Genomic DNA, 18,124 nt, shown 5'->3' with positions numbered 1-18,124 from the left:
TTAGCTTCAACATTTAACACAATTTGGTCCTTAAGATCTCTTTCATACTCGATCTCCTTGTTCTTCTCATCAATGTCTTTCTGCATTGACAGAACAACTGAATAACTAGGTATTTCTGCAACTGCAGTGCCACCACAAGGGTATTTCTTTTTTGTGATTCTAAGAGTTCCTGCAACTGGATAACTAGGTCATCCTCTGAATATATATGTCTATTTGTGGACAGTATTGTTATAGATTTTATTGTTATTCATGTTTATATTCTTAATGTGTATATTCTTTAATGTTTTTACTATAATCTTTTATTATTTGCACTTTTCTTATTTTGCATAAGTCATAGCCCCAGTAATGTTGCTTTTACCGGTGACATTTTTTCTCTCCTCATCAGGGCTGGGTTAGGACTGGTTTTTTTTTTTAAAAAAAAATTAACTGGGCCGGGACAGCCCAGTCCTGCCCCCCCCCCAGCTCCGACTATGGTGCCCAGTGTCCCTAGTTCGTTTGTTTAACACAGAAGGAGACTCATCAGCTCCCAATTAACCTCTCCACATTAGATAATTTAGATGCATCCCAAGAGGCCATAAATGCCAAAACAATTTCTTGTATAGCTTTCACAGAAATACTAAATCACCAAGCAGATTTGCTGTGGATGATGCAGATTGAGCTAATGGTGTGTTTTGGTGGCACCTCATACAATCAAGGTGAAGTGGGATCATTCATACTGTATTTCATCCTTTGATCAACTGAGTTGTCTCCTTAACCCCGATAAATCCGACTTTCATTAGCATCCCATACCCTTAGAACTGTTTGTTCTACAACCATCCGTTCAGCAGCATCCATCAATATCAATGCACCAAGCAATCTATTATAAGTCAAAAATGTCCAATAAAAAAATCCCACTGAGCTACACAAACCATAAAATTTCTCCCTTCACTCTCTATCCAGCAAAACATCAGTTCCTCATGCTTTTGACATAGATGTTGATCAACCCCTCCAGGAAGAAAAGTTAAAGTCCAACCCTTTCAGAACCATGAGTTACAGAAAGCCACAAAAGGATCCTGTATTCAAATGTATTTTCTCGTTCCAGCCTATTTACCTTGAGAGATCAAAGAAGTTCCCTATGTCAGAGAGCAGTGACGAAATTCACAAAAGGGTCCTGTATTCAAATGTATTTTCTCGTTCCGGCCTATTTACCTTAAGAGATCAAAAAAGTTCCCTATGTCAGAGAGCAGTAACGAAATTCACAAAATTACAACAAATTAATGTTTAACTTATTAGAAGATGACGGCCCAATGACCTTGCTCAGAGCATGCTGTCTTTCTATGAAATATAAATTGAGCATAAAAAAATCGTATCAAATGAAGGCTATGCCGCTATGATTTAGAACATCATCACATCCATCAAGGGAATGAGCCTGACTTGTCCAGACTCTGGAACAATATTCTTGAAATAGATATTATTTGCTCTCCACATCATACAGATCCGTTCTGAAAGTCAAGTCAAGGAAGAAAAGAAGAAACACATAATGCAGAATAACCTCATAAGAGAAAAACATATTACTGAAAGTTGAAAACTTCCAACACTAACCAAATAAACAAACACATACTCGCCTCATTAGTCAAAGGAAAGTGTTGAATAATCATGTATGTTATTCACAAATTTGCCTATACCATCTGGATGGGTGAGCCACACATGAAGATGAGACCATTTCCCAGAACACCAGATCAACAGTTGCCCACAACAGCTGGTGCACAATGGAATCCACCCATGTATAACTCAAGACTTACACGTTTGTGTAAGTGTAGTAAAGGTGGTTGTAGATTACATTCTGTCAGTCATTTGCATTGATGCTAATATAATGTGATTGTATTTTCATTTCATCATTTCGAATTAGAGAAAGGTGACCAGACTCGTACAAACAATCACATAATCTATTCATAAGACAAAGTAGATAGTTAATCACATAATTTGTTTGTATGATGAAGTAGACCACATTATTTACAAACTAATATTAACAGAGGCTTTATAAACTCGGGAGACTAAATAACCAGGTCCTCCAGTGTTTTCCAACCAAGATACTTCCTGAAAAAACATTTCTGGATGTAATTAAATTGGAAGTAAACTCAGAACCACAATCGCATCTAAATCTCTGCACATACCAACAGGCCACACATGATAAGAAGAATTCCTATTGCGTGTATTTCCTAACAAGTTTTAGTTATATGGCAAGGGTGATGATGATGATGATGATGATTCCAGCAGTTGGCCCCTAATGACAGCACTATTTAAGGATGACACACAGAAATTTATATCACTCACAAATATCAGTCTCGGCTATATCTTGGCAAGGTCATTTCTCGCAATAATATGGTTTTTTGATAAATCTCGGGTAAAACTCAGCACTTAAAAAATTAAATATAATAATAGCAGAAATAAGTAAGAAAAAACATGTTTAAATAATAAAGTACACATCATAAAAAAAACAAGTAAACAAATATAAAAGAAAGAAGGAAAACATATTTAAGATATAGAAAAGAAGTATTAAAAAGGTAAAAGTAACTGATAATATTGTGATAGTATTGCGACATATAAATTTCTTATATTTTCAACATATCACGAGATTTTTGCCTTAATATTGTTTTATAAATTTACAGTGATATTGTCATGATGTTTTCAGATTTTGGCCTATATCTGTGACTAAGATTTATACTAATACATTAAACCCTAATCAGGGCAGTTCCAAATAATACAGTTTACACTACGTTATTACAAGTATAGCATTATAGTTGTAAAGTGAGAAGAGTCACCAAATGAGAGCAAATGTCCACCAAAGTATCCAAATGGATACACACAAACAGCTACTAACTGCACGCTCACAAAGGCCACTAAGTGCACAAACCAAGAGAGCTCACAAAATATAAAAAAATATATTTATTCATCTTCACAAAGGTATACAAGAAGCATGCTTACAAAGGGGATAAGATTCCTTATTTATACACACAAGGAGGGAGATGCTAGATTTCTAGCTGGCTAGTCAACTCTTAGTTGACTAAAATAAAAAAGAGAAGAAAAAATATAATAAAAAAATGCTATTATATACATACATATATATATATATATATATTTATATATATATTTGAATATGTATATATAAGAAAATGAAAACCTACAAAATGAGCACGATGCTAAATGAAACATGCTATTGAATTTTTGGTGTTTTTTTTTTAATTCTGACGGTAAAGATGTGATCTATATGCTTATTTTTATAGGAATCACTTCTTGGAGCATTTAATTTTGGTGCATGGATAGGTCTTTATAAGGTTTCAAAAATCAATGGTTTACAATTTTCATAAAATTTTTAGGCTCCAAATACCATTTTTTTATTCAAAATGCATGATCCAAGTGTCAATTTCAGTAAATCAATCATGTTGAACACATTTATCGGGTTGGAATTTCAAAAAAACATCAAAAATCCAATATCATGTTTCATTTAGCACGTTGCTCATTTTGTAGGTTTTCATTTTCCTATATATATATACAACAACAACTACGCCTTTATCCCAAAACAATTGGGGTCAGCGATATGAACCAAAAAAGAAAATCATTATGGGTCTTTCACATGAATCCTTCTCCTCCAATCATCTCTATCCAATGCCATGTCCTCGGTGAGGTTCAAAGCATTCATATCCTTTCCTATCATCTCCATCCAAGTCTTCTTAGGCCTACCTCGACCTCTTTCAACTAATATATTTTCTTATTTCTCCATCCTTCTAACTGGAGCATCATTAGACCTTCGCCGAATATGTCCAAACCACCGTAAACGATTCTCTCTCATCTTATTTTCAATGGATGCAACGCCTACCTTCTTACGTATCTCCTCGTTTCGAATCTTATCTTTTATTGTATTTCCACACATCCATCTAAGCATACGCATCTCAGCTACACTCATTTTTTGAATATGATGTCTCTTGGCAGCCCAACATTCTGTACCATATAATAAAGTGGGCCTAATTGTCGTCTTATAAAACTTTCCCTTCAACCGCATTGGCATTCTACGATTGCACAACACTCCAGTTGCACTTTTCCATTTCATCCACCCAACCTTTATCCTATGATTTACATCTCTATCAATTTCTCTATACTTTTAAATGATAGATCCCAAATATTTGAAACAATAATCCACCGGTATTTCTTGCTCACCAAGCTTCACTACACTCCCATCACTACTTCGTTGCTTACTAAACCGACATTCCATATATTTTGTCTTACTCTTACTCAACTTAAAACCTATTGCTTCCAATGTTTGTCTCCATAATTCTAACTTAGCATTAACCCCAGCTCTAGACTCATCAATCAAAACAATATCATCAACAAACAACATACACCAAGACACATTTTCTTGAATTGATCTCGTAAGCTCATCCATCACTATAGCAAATAGGAAAGGGCTTAATGCAAATCCTTGATGTAACCCAACCGTTATAGGAAAATTGGTTGTCACCCCTCCACAAGTGCGGACATTGGTTACTACTCCTTCGTCCATATCTTTAATTATACTAATGTACTTGAGAGAAACGTCTTTCTTTATCATTGTCCACAAGAGAACATCCCTAAGTACTCTATCGTATGCCTTCTTCAAATCAATAAAAACCATATGCAAATCTTTGTTTCTCTCTTTATATCTCTCAATAAGTTGTCTAAGAAGATGTATAGCTTCCATAGTTGATCTTCCAAGCATAAAACTAAATTGATTCTCCGATATCATGACAACCTTCCTCAACCTATACTCAATCACCCTCTCCCAAAGTTTTATAGTATGACTCATGAGTTTTATACCACGATAGTTTGTGCAATCTTGTATATCACCCTTATTCTTATATAGAGGCATCAAAGTACTCTTCCTCCACTCATTAGGCATCTTATTTGTCCGCCAAATCTTGTTAAAAAGATTTGTCAACCATTTTAAACCTTTCTCACCCAAGCATTTTCAAGCCTCGATAGGTATACCATCTGGGCCAACTGCCCTTCTTGATTTCATTTTCTTCAAAGCCTCTGCAATTTCTTTCTTTTGAATCTTGCACATGAAGTCACGATTCATCTGATGAAAAGGAATGGAGAAGTCTCCAAGATCCTGAGCATGACTTCCATTAAATAGCTTATCAAAATAATCTTTCCATCTCTCCTTAATCTCCTCATCTTTGACTAAAATCCTTTGTGTTTCATCTTTGATACATCTAACCATACTCAGATCCCTCGATTTCCTATCTCTCATCTTTGCAAGCCTATAAATATCCTTCTCGCCCTCTTTGGTATCCAACTTATCATAAACCTCCTTATATACTTTATCCCTTACGTTTCGAACTACTTTTTTTAGCTTTCTTCTTTGCTATCATATACTTCTCTAAATTCTAATTATCACGACTCTTAGATTTCTATAACACTCTCTTTTAACCTTAATAACTAATTTGACATCCTCGTTCCACCATGATGTATCCTTACCTAGCGGTGCACCACCTTTAGAGTCACCCAATACCTCCTTAGTCACCTTTCTCATGCCACCCGCTATCTTATTCCACATTGATTCTGAATCCTCCTCGAGACACCAATCAGCTTCCTTAACTACCTACTCTACAAACATTCCTTGTTTAGCTCATTTCAGTGCCCACCACTTAATTCTAGGATTTATCCTATGTCTATCCCTTTTGCAGCATTTTCTAATTGTAAGATCTAAAATTAAGACTCTATATTGTGTAGCTACACTTTCTCCCGGTATAACCTTACAATCGATGCAACAACCCCTATCTCTCTTTCTAAGTAGGAAAAAATCTATCTGACTCGTATTAACCCCACTTTTAAATGTTACTAGGTGAGACTCCCTCTTCCTAAACCAAGTGTTTGCTAAGATCATATCATAGGACAAACCAAAATCTAAAATCCTTTCTCCACTTTCGTTTCTTTCTCCTATACCATAGCCTCCATGGATACTCTCAAATTCATCCCTACTAATGTCTACATGTCCATTAAGGTCACCGTCGATGAAAAGTTTTTCTCCATAAGATATCCCTTATACTACTCCATCTAAATCTTCCCAAAATTGACGCTTAATGGAATCATCTAAACCCACTTGAGGTGCATAAACACTAATAATATTAATAATATTTGTACCTAATACTAATTTAATAAGTAAAATCCTATCACCCTTCCTACGGACCTCAACTACATTATCTATAAACTCACAACTAATAACAATCCCTACTCCATTCCTATTCCTATTGATTCCTGTATACCAAATCTTATATCCGCAAGGTTCTATCACTTTTGCTTTCTCACCTACCCATTTGGTCTCTTGTAGACATAAAATATCAATCTTTCTCCTACACATAACATCTACTAACTCTACCAACTTACCAGTTAAAGACCCTATGTTCCAAGTGGCTAACCTAATTTTATGGTCATGAACTATCTTCTTTACCACACCCATCCAACAAAGTGAGGGAACTCTTGCCTATTTGACACCACACTCGGGCGCTGATGTGACGCCTCGCTTTTGGGCGACGACCTAGCAACCCTTGCCCATTTATCACTGCCTCCGAGCCTATAGAGTACAGTGTGTCGCTCAGTAGGGAACGCCCCAACGAAATTCTCATATTGGTTCATATTCATAGGGTGTGACTAAGTTTTTATGTTGGCTGTCACAGGCCTACCGCAACCCTCCTCCTTTATCCGGGCTTGGGACCGACAGTGTATAACTAAACAGTTATACACAGGCGGAGTTATATATATATATATATATATATATATATATATATATATATATATATATATATATATATATATATATATATACATTTTAACACTCCTCAAACTTCTGAAATAATGACCAAAAGTTTGCTAAAAAGTGGAACCTAAGAGCTGAGAGAAGTATGGTAAAGAAGTCTGTCACTTGATACTCTGATGTGAAGTAGGGCAAATCAATATTGCCTTGAGGATACTCCTCTTGAACATAATGACAATCAATTTCAATATACTTTGTTCTCTCCGTCGATGTAAATAGCATTCTTGTTGTCACAACATATCTTGGAAGATCCTTTTACACAAATCCCCATGTGAGTCAACAATCTTCTTAACCAGACCACCTATGTCAGTCTCCACAAGATCAAAGATTTACCAATAAAAACACAAAAATCCATCGTTGAGTGTCTATTATTAGGATCACCTCCCCAGTCTGTATCAGTATAAGCAATTAAATCTAATGTAGACGAAGAAAATAGAAAAATGCTTCTAGAACAAAAGTTTTAATGTATTTGTAAGACTGCTCCCATGTGAACAAATGTAGGAGCATGCTAAAATTGACTAATTGTGCGAACATGTGTTATGTAAGGTCTAGTGATTGATAGGTAAGAGTGCTTTGATCAACTCTCGATAAGGTGTTGGCTTTTTCAGGTGTTCTATATCATCAATTCTCATCTTGACATTTGTAACCTCAGGAGTGTCTACTCTCTTATCATCTGTAATTTCAAACCTGAAAATAATTTCAGAAGCAAACTTAGACTGGGACAATAAATACTAAGGTTGCTAGACTAGGAATCGGAAGCAAGAAACAATACGGAAAGCGAAAGCGAGAAACAAGACTTTTTAAAATTTATAGGAAGCGAGAAGCGAAAAACAGGAATACACAAGGAAGCAATAATGGAAACTTAATAGAAATCAAACAAGAAGCAAATAGAAACTAAAATAAAAATTATTATTCTTATATTTCATGATTTTTTAGTGTAAGAATTAATTTTTTTTGTTAAAATCTAACAATAATTATTACTAATTTAGAGAAAGCACATGAGAAGTGAGTGGAAGCGTGAGAGGGAGCACATGAAAAGAAACGTGAGAGAAGCATATAGGAAGTTTATAGGGAAGCATGGAACAAGCATGTAGGAAGCATGGAAGAATCGAGATTCCTGTGAAGTTTCAGAAGTGAGGAGTATCGTGCTTCCGAAACGAGTTTCTAGGAAGCATGCTTCCCACCTACCTAAGAAGCTTCCGATAACTCTAGGGGAATAAGCAACCTCAATCCCTAGAAAGTATCTTAAAAAACTCAAACCAGTCATTTCATTTTTTCATTTAAGGAGCTTTTTAATGTAGTAGATTTCAATCCCTATTGGGCAAACTAATATAAAGTAGATTATATATATATTAACACAACCGTCAAGACATCCGTGATAAAGATCTTCCAAGTAGGTAATTAAAACCTCCAACAGATATCCAATGAGAACAGGCACATAAATAAAAGTTTAAGAATTAAGATAACTAAGATAATGAAAGATAAAAAATATACTTCTTTGTAGGCCACATTTTCCATCAAGAATATTTAGAATTCTTTTTTTTACGTGTTCCTGCTAGCACCAGGAATTCAGATTTGGAATATTCTGGCGTCTAACAATGTCTATAGGATGTCATATGAGACCCAAACATACAAATCCAAGAGATTAGGGCACACAAAGAGAAGAACAAAAGATTAGAGGCACTTCAATAGAACTTCATTACCTTAGAAAGAATGAGAATACGACATATATGGGGGTCGACCCCTTTGGTTACACTAAAGACAAAAATGGTTGACTATAACCTCTAAAGCTATGTTACAAGAATACCCTTCAAGAATAAACTATATACAGATAGAGAAGGTATCACAAAAACTTGTGAAAAGAGCTATGTAGTCAAAATTGCTAGAAGGTGCCAAGTCACTAGACCATTAAAAAGACTAGTCGAGGACTAGGCGGGACTAGTCGGTACCCCAATTAAAAAATAAAAATGTATAAAAAATATATGTAAAACATGTTTAATTATTTTAGTAATAAGATGTTTTGTATAAAATTACACATGATTTCACAAAATATATTAATATACATAATACATAAGCAGAATATATATATATATATAATTATTCATAACACATTCAGTATAACCAACAAAATATGCTTTCAGCCTTTCACAAAAGCACAATAGTCACTGACTAGGTGACCTAGTCGTCTCTATTGTCTTGTCCTCCTCCTCCTCTCTCTCTCTTATCTCCTCGCTCGTTTCTTCTTCTTCCCTCTCTTTCTCCTCTCTCTCTAAAACTAGAGAGAGATGGGGAAGACGAGAGAGAAAGAGAGAATGCGAGAACGAGACCAAGGAGAGAGAGAGGAGGGAAGTCGAAAGAGGGGAGAAAGATGAGCAAGAGAGAGGGAGGGAAAAGAGGAAAGAGCGAGATCAAGACCGAGAGAGAGAGAGAGAAGAGAGTGTTGAGCGTTTCGGGGTTTCGGAAGAGCAAAGAGAGAGGGAGGGGTTGTGTCAGTGGGGTTTTAAGAAAAAGCTCAACCCGATGCAGTGCGGGACCCGACCCGCAGCGTACCTGCACTGCGCCCGGTACCTGCCTGTTGATGTGTGTTGATGCGGGTACACGATCTCTTTAGTCGTGTCGTTGTGACACAACTCTCGTCTGTAATGCAAATGAAGCAGAAAAGAATAAGGAATAATGCATGGTGCCCTTAACATGTCTAATGATCCTTAATGCAGCAGCCAAGTGAGTTCTAGGAGAACTCATGAACTGGCTCACTATATGCACAATAAAGGTAATGTTTGGCCTGGAGATGGTCAAATAAATGAAGCTCCCTACCAACTGCCTATATTAGTAGGGTCATTAAGGAGTTCACCTTATCAGTGCTTTAATTTGCAGTTGGCTTCTATAGGTGTATCATATTGTTGACACCGGATTGACAATGATGACCCATGGTCGTATGCCTACTAAATATTGGTTGCATGTCTTCAATTCTGCTGTTTACTTGGTAAATCACACTCCGACCAATACTCCCAAGGGAAAGTAACCTTAAGAAGTCTTATTTAAAGTGCAGCCGGATAATAGATTTTTAAAGGTTCAGATAATATATTTTTAAATGTTTTTGGATGTTTGTGTTTTCCTTGTCTTCGAGAATATATGAATATGAATATCGGGAGATTATTTATTAGGTATGTAGTTTTTTATGACGATAAATTCCCTTTTGAAAATGTGCAAATTTTCAAATCTGACCAAAGTGTTCAAAATCCTTCAGTTGCCTCGTCCCCAATTCCCATTTTCAAGATAATCGTAGAAAAGTGAGTGGGGAACAATATAGTTGAGACATAATCAAGTGAACCCTATTCAGATCAGCCTAGTCATGATCACATCGAAATTGGCTCACCCATTGACTCTGGTTCAGATCAGCAGGAGTTGAATCCTACTAATAGTACAGCTGGTAGTTCATCTAGTGTTGGGTTACATCAAAGTCGAGAGAATCCTCCTGATCAACCTGTTTGTACCCATCATATGAATGTCTACAAGATGGGACTTGGAAGCCTAAATTTTTTCAAGCTACTAAACACCCCATACCTGAAGCTATACTAGTCACATTACTTGAAGATAATGAAAATGTGACATTTAAAGAGGCTATTAAAGATGATAAATGGCGTGCTGCTATGCAAATTGAGTATGAGGCCCTCATGAAAAATCAAACTTGGGAGATTGTCCCTCCTCATCAAACCAGACACACGATTGGGTGCAAATGCATATTTAAAATAAAACAAAGACCTTATGGGTCCTTAGAGGAGTATAAAGCCTGCTTAGTTGCAAGGATACAGCCAGCAAGAAGGGTTATACTATTTTGAAACCTTTAGTCCAGTCATCAAACCCACAAGTATAAGACTTGTCTTGTCCTTTGCCCTCAGTAATGGTTGAGGCATTCGACAGCTCGATGTCCACAATGCTTTCCTTCATGGGAAACCTATATGAAGAAGTCTACATGGATCAACTCCCAAGCTTTCAAAATCCTCAATTTTCACAATATGTGTATAAATTAAAGAAGGTTCTATATGGGCTAAAGAAGGCCCCACAAGCTTCATTTTCTAGATTGAGTTGCTTTTTGCATACTTTGGGATTAAGAGGGGCCAAAATCGATACTTCCTTTTTCATTCTCAGAAATAGTCAACATGTAGTCTTTGCTTTAATTTATGTTGACAATATTATCATAAATGGTAATTTAGCAGTCTATGTTCAAGAGCTTATCGAAAGTTGGGTGTTGAGTTTGCTCTTAAGGATTTGGATCCTCTCCACTTTTTCTTAGGCATCAAAGCTAAGTTTGCAAGTCAGGGTCTAGTGTTGGATCAAAGGAAATATATCATAGACAGTCTCATGTGTACCTCCATGACTGGGGCTAGAGCTACATCCACACCTATGGTCATTTCACCTCCTCTATCTGCCAATGTTGGGCCTAAATTTAGAGATCCAACCTTGTATCAGAGTCAGAGTTACCGAAAGCTTCTTAGGTAGGTGGGAAGTGCGCTTCCCAGAAACTCACTTTAAAAGCGCAATATTCCTCACTTGTGAAACTTCATGGGAATCTTGATTTTCCCACGCTTCTTCTATGCTTCCTATATGTTTTTTTCATATTTCCTTTCATGTTTTTCGTGTATTTTCTCTCATTCTTCCACTAACTTCCCATGTACTTTCTCTAAATTGGTAACCATCATTGTTAGATTTTAACACAAATTTAACTCTTTTACTGAAAAATTATGAAATATAAGAATAATCAATTTTATTTTAGTTTTACTTGCTTCTTGTTCAATTCCTATTCAGTTACCATATTGCTTCATTTTTTATTCCTAATTCGCTTTCAAAATGGTACTTCGCTTCCCGCTTTCTATAAATTTTAAAATGTCTCGCTTCCACTTCTCGTATTGTTTCCCACTTTCGCTTCCTAGTTTGGCAACCTTGATCGGAGTGTGGTTGGAGCACTCCAATATGTTACCATGACAAGACCTGATATTGCATTCGCAGTCAATAAAGTATGTCAGTATATGCATTCTCCTTGTGAAGATCATTGGATAGTTGTTAAACGGATCTTGATATAATTAAAAGGGACTTTGGATCATGGGTTAGTTATCAGGCCAAGTGAAAATCAACCTATTTATGCCTACTATGACGTTGACTGGGCTGGATGCAGAGATGGATAGGAAATCTACAAGAGGATATATGAAACCTACACAAAATGCACGAGAGAGGGAGAGATTGAGAATTGGAAGTTGAGTCCCGAAAGGGATAAAGGGCCAATGTGTTAAAGAGCTTAGGATTGGCATGACCCTCTAGAATGTCCTCTACAGGTTATATATGGTAGAGTCAGGCTACACCTAAGATTCAATGTCTTGAAGAGTGTGCATTTTTGGATCTAGATTAATCAATTCAAATCTCACAATGATATTCTTATAGACAAACACAGAGCATTTTCAAGCATATTGAAATAGATATTCATTTCATTAGGTATAAGACTTCTAAGCTATGTGACAGGGACTCGGTTAATTGGCTGCCGCACCTGCGTCGATGCGACGTGATGCGGGCGCCGCACCATGTGCGGTCAAAAACCCCTAGGTGCAGTCAACCCGCACCCAAGGTCATTTTTGTTCAAAATTAAAAAAAAATTCAACCCATTTTTTTTTCTTTTTTATGTCGGTGAAAGGCAGGAGGAGAAGAAGAGAGAGAAGTAAGAAAAAGAGGAACGAAGAGAGAGAGGTACCTTTTATTATTATTATTATTATTATTATTATTATTATTATTATTATTATTATTATTACTACTACTACTCGCAAAGAGAGAGAGACGGTGGTGGGGTGAGGGTTACGAAGAGAGGAAGAGAGGGGCGGTGGGTGAGGGTTATGGAGAGAGAGAGACGTGGCGATGGGGGTTACGAAGAGAAGGAGAGAGAGAGAGAGAGAGAGGTGGTGGGGTGAGGTTACTGAGAGAGAGAGAGGGGGTGGGGATGAGGGTTACGAAGAGAGGGAGTGAGAGGCAGTGAGGTGGGGTTACAAAGAGAGATGGATGTGGAGGTGGGGGTTACGAAGAGAGAGAGAGGTGATGGGGTGGAGTTAATAAGAGAGAAAAGAGGGCTATGGGTTTGAATCTAGATCCATATTTGATCTAGACCCAAACTCTCTTTCTATCTCTCTCTTTTTACCTCTATATATAGAGAGAGTAGTGTGTAGGTGCTTAATGGGTTTTTCAGGGTTTTTTTCATTTCACTTTTAAATTCTGACCGTACAGATGTGATGTATGAATTTGATTTTATAGGGATCAGCTCTTGAAGTGTTTGATTCTGACACATGGGTGGGTTTTTATAAGGTTTGAAAAATCAACAGTCCAAAATCTTTGTAACTTTTTTAGGCTCTATATATCATTTTTTACATCAAAAATACATTATCCAAGTATGGATTCCTCGTAAATCGACCATGCCCAACACATTTATGGGGTCAAAACTATGAAAAAAATACCGAAAAAGTAGAAAAACCTATTAAGCATGTATCATTAAGCACTTACGCTCTACTATATATATATACCCTCCCGCACCCCCGCACCTAAGTTTTTTTAAAGTGCCGCATCGCCACACCCGCACCTATGTGACATAGCTACTAAGGAGTTATGGGTTCAATATATTTCGTGAAAAGATCAAATCGCATATGTATTGACCCAAACCCCTAGAATCTCAAAGATTCAATCAATTATGTACCAAACTCAACGTTCTCATGGGCCCATTGAATTTGAGGGGGGTTGTCAAAGATATTATGGATTCGGATACAAGTCTGATAGTTCAAGGTAAAAATGGTAAATTGTGTAGAAGGCAAGTAACTCAAGACAAGGAAGAAAAGAAAGGCTGATTAGAAAGAATGAAAACAAGTTCTATTACTACTATAAGCCAATTTACTCCTTTAGTGAAAGATAAAGCAAATAAGAGGTTGAAGGATAGTTAAAGAGTTTGCACACAATCTCAAGGAAAGACATGTAATGATTTCCTCCTACATTCTAGATTTCCTATTGCATCAAGAATATCTCCTCAAGGAGAATGTGTCTGATAATCATGTTATTTATATAATGGAGGAAACCTCTCTCCATTGATTATGAGAATGAGAGAGGCTTGTTGTGGACGTAGGATCATTAGATCCAAAACACGTTAAATCTTGGTTTTCTCCAAGGTTACCAGATTACGAAGCGGAAGTGGGAAATAAAACGAGAAGCAGAAGCGAGAAGCAAGGTATTTTAAAATTCATAAGAAGCAGGAAGCGAGGAATCAATTTAAAAGCGCAATAGGAATAAAAAAGAAAGTAATATAGGATCAAATGGAAAATGAAATACTAATTGAATAGGAAAGGAATAAAAGCTAAAATAAAAATGCCTTCTTAAATTTCATGATGTTTGTAGTCTAAGAATTAAATTCTTCTCAAAATCTAAAAAAGATAGTTATGAATTTAGAGAAAGTATATGGAAAGTGAGTGGGAAGCGTGAAAGAAAGCACATGGAAAATGTGAAAAGAAGAATGAGAGAAGTGAATAGAAAATATGCAGAAAAGCAGGGAAGAAACATGTGGAAAGCATAGGAAAAGCATGAGAGAATCGAGATTCCCATCAAGTTTTAGAAGTGAGGAGTTTTGCACTTTTGAAACGAGTTTATGAGAAGCATGCTTCCCACCTATCTATGAAGCTTCCAGTAACTCTGTTTTTTTCCTCTTTATCATATTTATTTGAAATCCTATATATATAGGGTGCTTCTACGGTGGTACATAGATCTAAGCTCCAAAAGCAAAATATAACCATTGGATCAACTTAGCATATTCTATTTATTATTTTCATGTGTTAAAGTTGACTCAAATATGATGTTTTATACCATTTTTAAACCATCCTTATTTTCATGGAATATGAGCCGTTGATTTTCACCATCTCAAAAATGGGATACTATAGTGTATTAAACATGATAAAACCTATTAATATACTAAATAAATCATGCTAAACACATCTATACGGTTAGATTTACCATTTGGTGGCTAGATCTATGCAAAGAAGAGTGTTATATATATATATATATATGATGAGAGAAATGGGATGATCACAAACAGTCATCCTGTTTATGGTATGAAACAAAGTATATCAATGAGGAAAGGTAATCAAAGCTGGAAAAGAATTATCTAAAGTAAAGATAACTGAATCTGCACCAAAAGTGAAATAAACTATTCATAAGGAAGAAGGATGAGATCAAGAAAGAAAAAAATAAAAATAAAAATAAAAATATTTGGAAAAGGATACACCAAGTAAAATCCATGAAGAAAACCTCCAGCCAAAACCGCCGTGAACAATCGATCCCGAACTACCGGGTTCCTCCGCAGGCCTATCCTAACTACACCCAAAAGAAAGCAACAAATAAAAATAAATACATACCCACAAAACATTGACACCAATGAAAATGAGAAACGCCAAAACGATGATAACAGCTTCAATTCTAAAGAAAATGTTCCAGATTTGACAATAGAAAACAACGCTCCAAAGGAAAAAAGAAAAGGAAAAGAGATGTGGGTGAGACGAAACATACTGAGTGGAAGGATGGGTGCATAGATGAGGGGCACAAGGAACTTGAAACGTGGCCCCTTGCTCTGCTTCTTGACAACGACACCCTCCCTGCTCATCAGAAAACCAACCAAAGAAGAGAAGAATCATGACACAAGAAAGAAAGAGAGAGAGAGAGAGAGAGAGAGAGAGAGTACCCAACAGAGAGATCCGACGGGGCTGCCATGGGAACGGAAAGAACAAGAGACTACCAGAGCACCTCTTCTGAATTCTGATGTTGCGTAGAGGACTTGACCTTAAATGACGGGCTTTAGTTGGTCCAAATGGGTCGGCCATAAAATATAAACAATTGGCTTTAGTTTTCAAATATTTAAAGTAAGCACCTCGCTTTTTAAGAAATTGCTTTGATGATTGCCTGCGTAAGCATTTAGGGCACATTGTTTTCACCACAAAACTGTGGAAACAGGACTTTTTCAGATAAAGTATGAAAGAATCATACCGTGAGAAAATGGGGTGGAGCCCGCAACCTTCCATACAAACGCGTCGCACCTGCCCCTGTCGGAAAGCACTTTCTCGCTAGGCCATCAAAATGAATCCTTATATACCTCAATAAATCAAGCAAGATAAAAATTTATTTGGTTTGTGAAAAATCAAGCCAAGTCCGATTGAGTTTGGAATAAGGTCAAACGTGGTCCATAGAGCATGGGGTTGCAAATGCATGACATAGAAGGTCTAACTCTATATATCCACTCTTTTTTTAAGAACCTAAACTCATAGTTGATACTATCAAAACAATTCAAAAGTATCCTAGATTTGGAAAGACCTAATCTTGATTTGTTTATAAATTTGGTAGCTTCCACGTAGATTTCTTGGATGCTACTATTTTAGCAAAATTAATCAACTATTAGTTTTATCAATAGTCTCCTATTCCTATTTGAAGTATCCCTAACATTCAAGTTGAAAATACCAACAAATTGTCATGCTTTGGTCCTCGTCTTTCCTAAAATACCCCTATAAAAAAGGTTTTTCTCTTTATTTAAGTAATTATCAACCTCAATATTCTATGGGATTGAGTTACAGCCTAGTTTTGCAAAATTTTACAAATTGGAACTTTTTTCATAGCATCTAGAGGGCAGGTTCTACGTGCGGTCCAGGGAGACATCGTTAGGTGATATCCCTTTTTAATAGGGTGGTAGACTAGGTGCACTCACATTGCACATTTTAGTGTGCCGCTTGTAAAAAGTGGATCCAATGAGTTTTACGAAATTGAGGGATCTCGGTATGGTTATATGTATCAAAGATGAAACGCAAAGGGTTTTAGTCCAAGATGAGGAGATTAAGGAGAGATGAAAAGATTATTTTGATAAGCTATTTAATGGAAGTCATGCTCAGGATCTTGGAGACTTCTCAATTCTTTTTTATAAGATGAATCGTGACTTCATGCGCAAGATTCAAAAGAAAGAAATTGTAGAGGCTTTGAAGAAAATGATATCAAGAAAGGCAGCTGGCCCAGATGGTATACCTATCGAGGCTTGAAAATGCTTGGGTGAGAAAGGTTTAGAATGGTTGACAAATTTTTTTAACAAGATTTGACGGACAAATAAGATGCCTAATGAGTGGATGAAGAGTACTTTAGTGCCTTTATATAAGAATAAGAGTGATATACAAGATTGCACAAACTATCATGGTATAAAACTCATCAGCCACACTATGAAACTTTGGGAGAGGGTGATTGAGTATAGGTTGAGGAAGGTTGTCATGATATCGAAGAATCAATTTGGTTTTATGTCTGGAAGATCAACTATGAAAGCTATACATCTTCTTAGACAACTTATTGAGAGATATAGAGAGAGGAACAAAGATTTGCATATAGTTTTTATTGATTTGGGGAAAGCATACGATAGAGTACCTAGGGATGTTCTCTGGTGGACAATGATGAAGAAAGGTGTTTCTCTCAAGTACATTAGTATAATTAAAGATATATACAAAGGAGTAGTAGCCAATATCCGCACTTGTAGAGGAGTGACAACCAATTTTCCTATAACGGTTTGGTTACATCAAGCCCTTTCCTATTTGCTATAGTGATGATTGAGCTTACGAGATCAATTCAAGAAAATGTGTCATGGTGTATGTTGTTTGCTGATGATATTGTTTTGATTGATGAGTCTAGAGTTGGGGTTAATGCTAAGTTAGAATTATGGAGACAGACATTAGAAGCAAGAGGTTTTAAGTTGATTAAGAGTAAGACAGAATATATAGAATGTCGGTTTAGTAAGCAACGAAGTAGTGATGGGAGTGTAGTGAACCTTGATGAGCAAGAAATACTGGTGGAGGACTGTTTCAAATATTTGGGATCTATCATTCAAAAGGATGGAGAAATTGATAGAGATGTAAATCATAGGATAAAGGTTGGGTGGATGAAATGTAAAAGTGTAACTGGAGTGTTGTGCGATCGTAGAATGTCATTGCGATTGAAGGAAAAGTTTTATAGGACAACAATTAGGCCCACTTTACTATATGGTACGAAATGTTGGGTTGCCAAGAGACATCATATTCAAAAAATGAGTGTAGCTGAGATGCATATGCTTAGATGGATGTGTAGACATACAATAAAAGATAAGATTCGAAACGAGGAGATACGTAAGAAGGTAGGCATTGCATCCATTGAAAATAAGATGAGAAATAATCGTTTACGGTGGTTTAGACATATTCAGTGAAGGCCTAATGATGATCCAATTACAAG

At 36.3% G+C, this 18,124-nt stretch overlaps 1 protein-coding gene across 1 annotated transcript; it reads right to left on the bottom strand.

The window, feature by feature from the left end:
• Positions 1–1,213: 1,213 nt before the first annotated feature.
• On the bottom strand, positions 1,214–15,707 carry LOC149829417 (SH3/FCH domain protein). The gene is made up of 4 exons (XM_090015928.1): positions 15,579–15,707; positions 15,407–15,492; positions 15,124–15,214; positions 1,214–1,481 (listed from the first exon to the last, which is right to left on the bottom strand). Exons 1-4 carry the CDS (start codon positions 15,605–15,607, stop codon positions 1,451–1,453), a joined length of 237 nt encoding a protein of 78 aa, XP_089872054.1. The 5' UTR covers positions 15,608–15,707; the 3' UTR covers positions 1,214–1,450.
• Positions 15,708–18,124: the final 2,417 nt, after the last annotated feature.

The sequence above is a fragment of the Nuphar pumila genome, chromosome 8 (genome assembly GCF_984573655.1).
Source record: "Nuphar pumila chromosome 8, dmNupPumi1.hap1.1, whole genome shotgun sequence".
Lineage (NCBI taxonomy): Eukaryota > Viridiplantae > Streptophyta > Magnoliopsida > Nymphaeales > Nymphaeaceae > Nuphar > Nuphar pumila.
This window is presented reverse-complemented; position numbering and strand designations above follow the sequence as displayed.

Bases quoted from the DNA above. Each gene is read 5' to 3' on its own strand.
- LOC149829417 (XM_090015928.1), bottom strand. From the start codon at position 15,607: ATGGCAGCCCCGTCGGATCTCTCTGTTGG. The intron at 15,215-15,406 runs GTATGTTTCGTC...TTTTGGGTGTAG, and splicing joins TGCACCCATCCTTCCACTCA to TTAGGATAGGCCTGCGGAGG. The intron at 1,482-15,123 runs GTATCCTTTTCC...CTTGACTTTCAG, and splicing joins CTTCATGGATTTTACTTGGT to AACGGATCTGTATGATGTGG.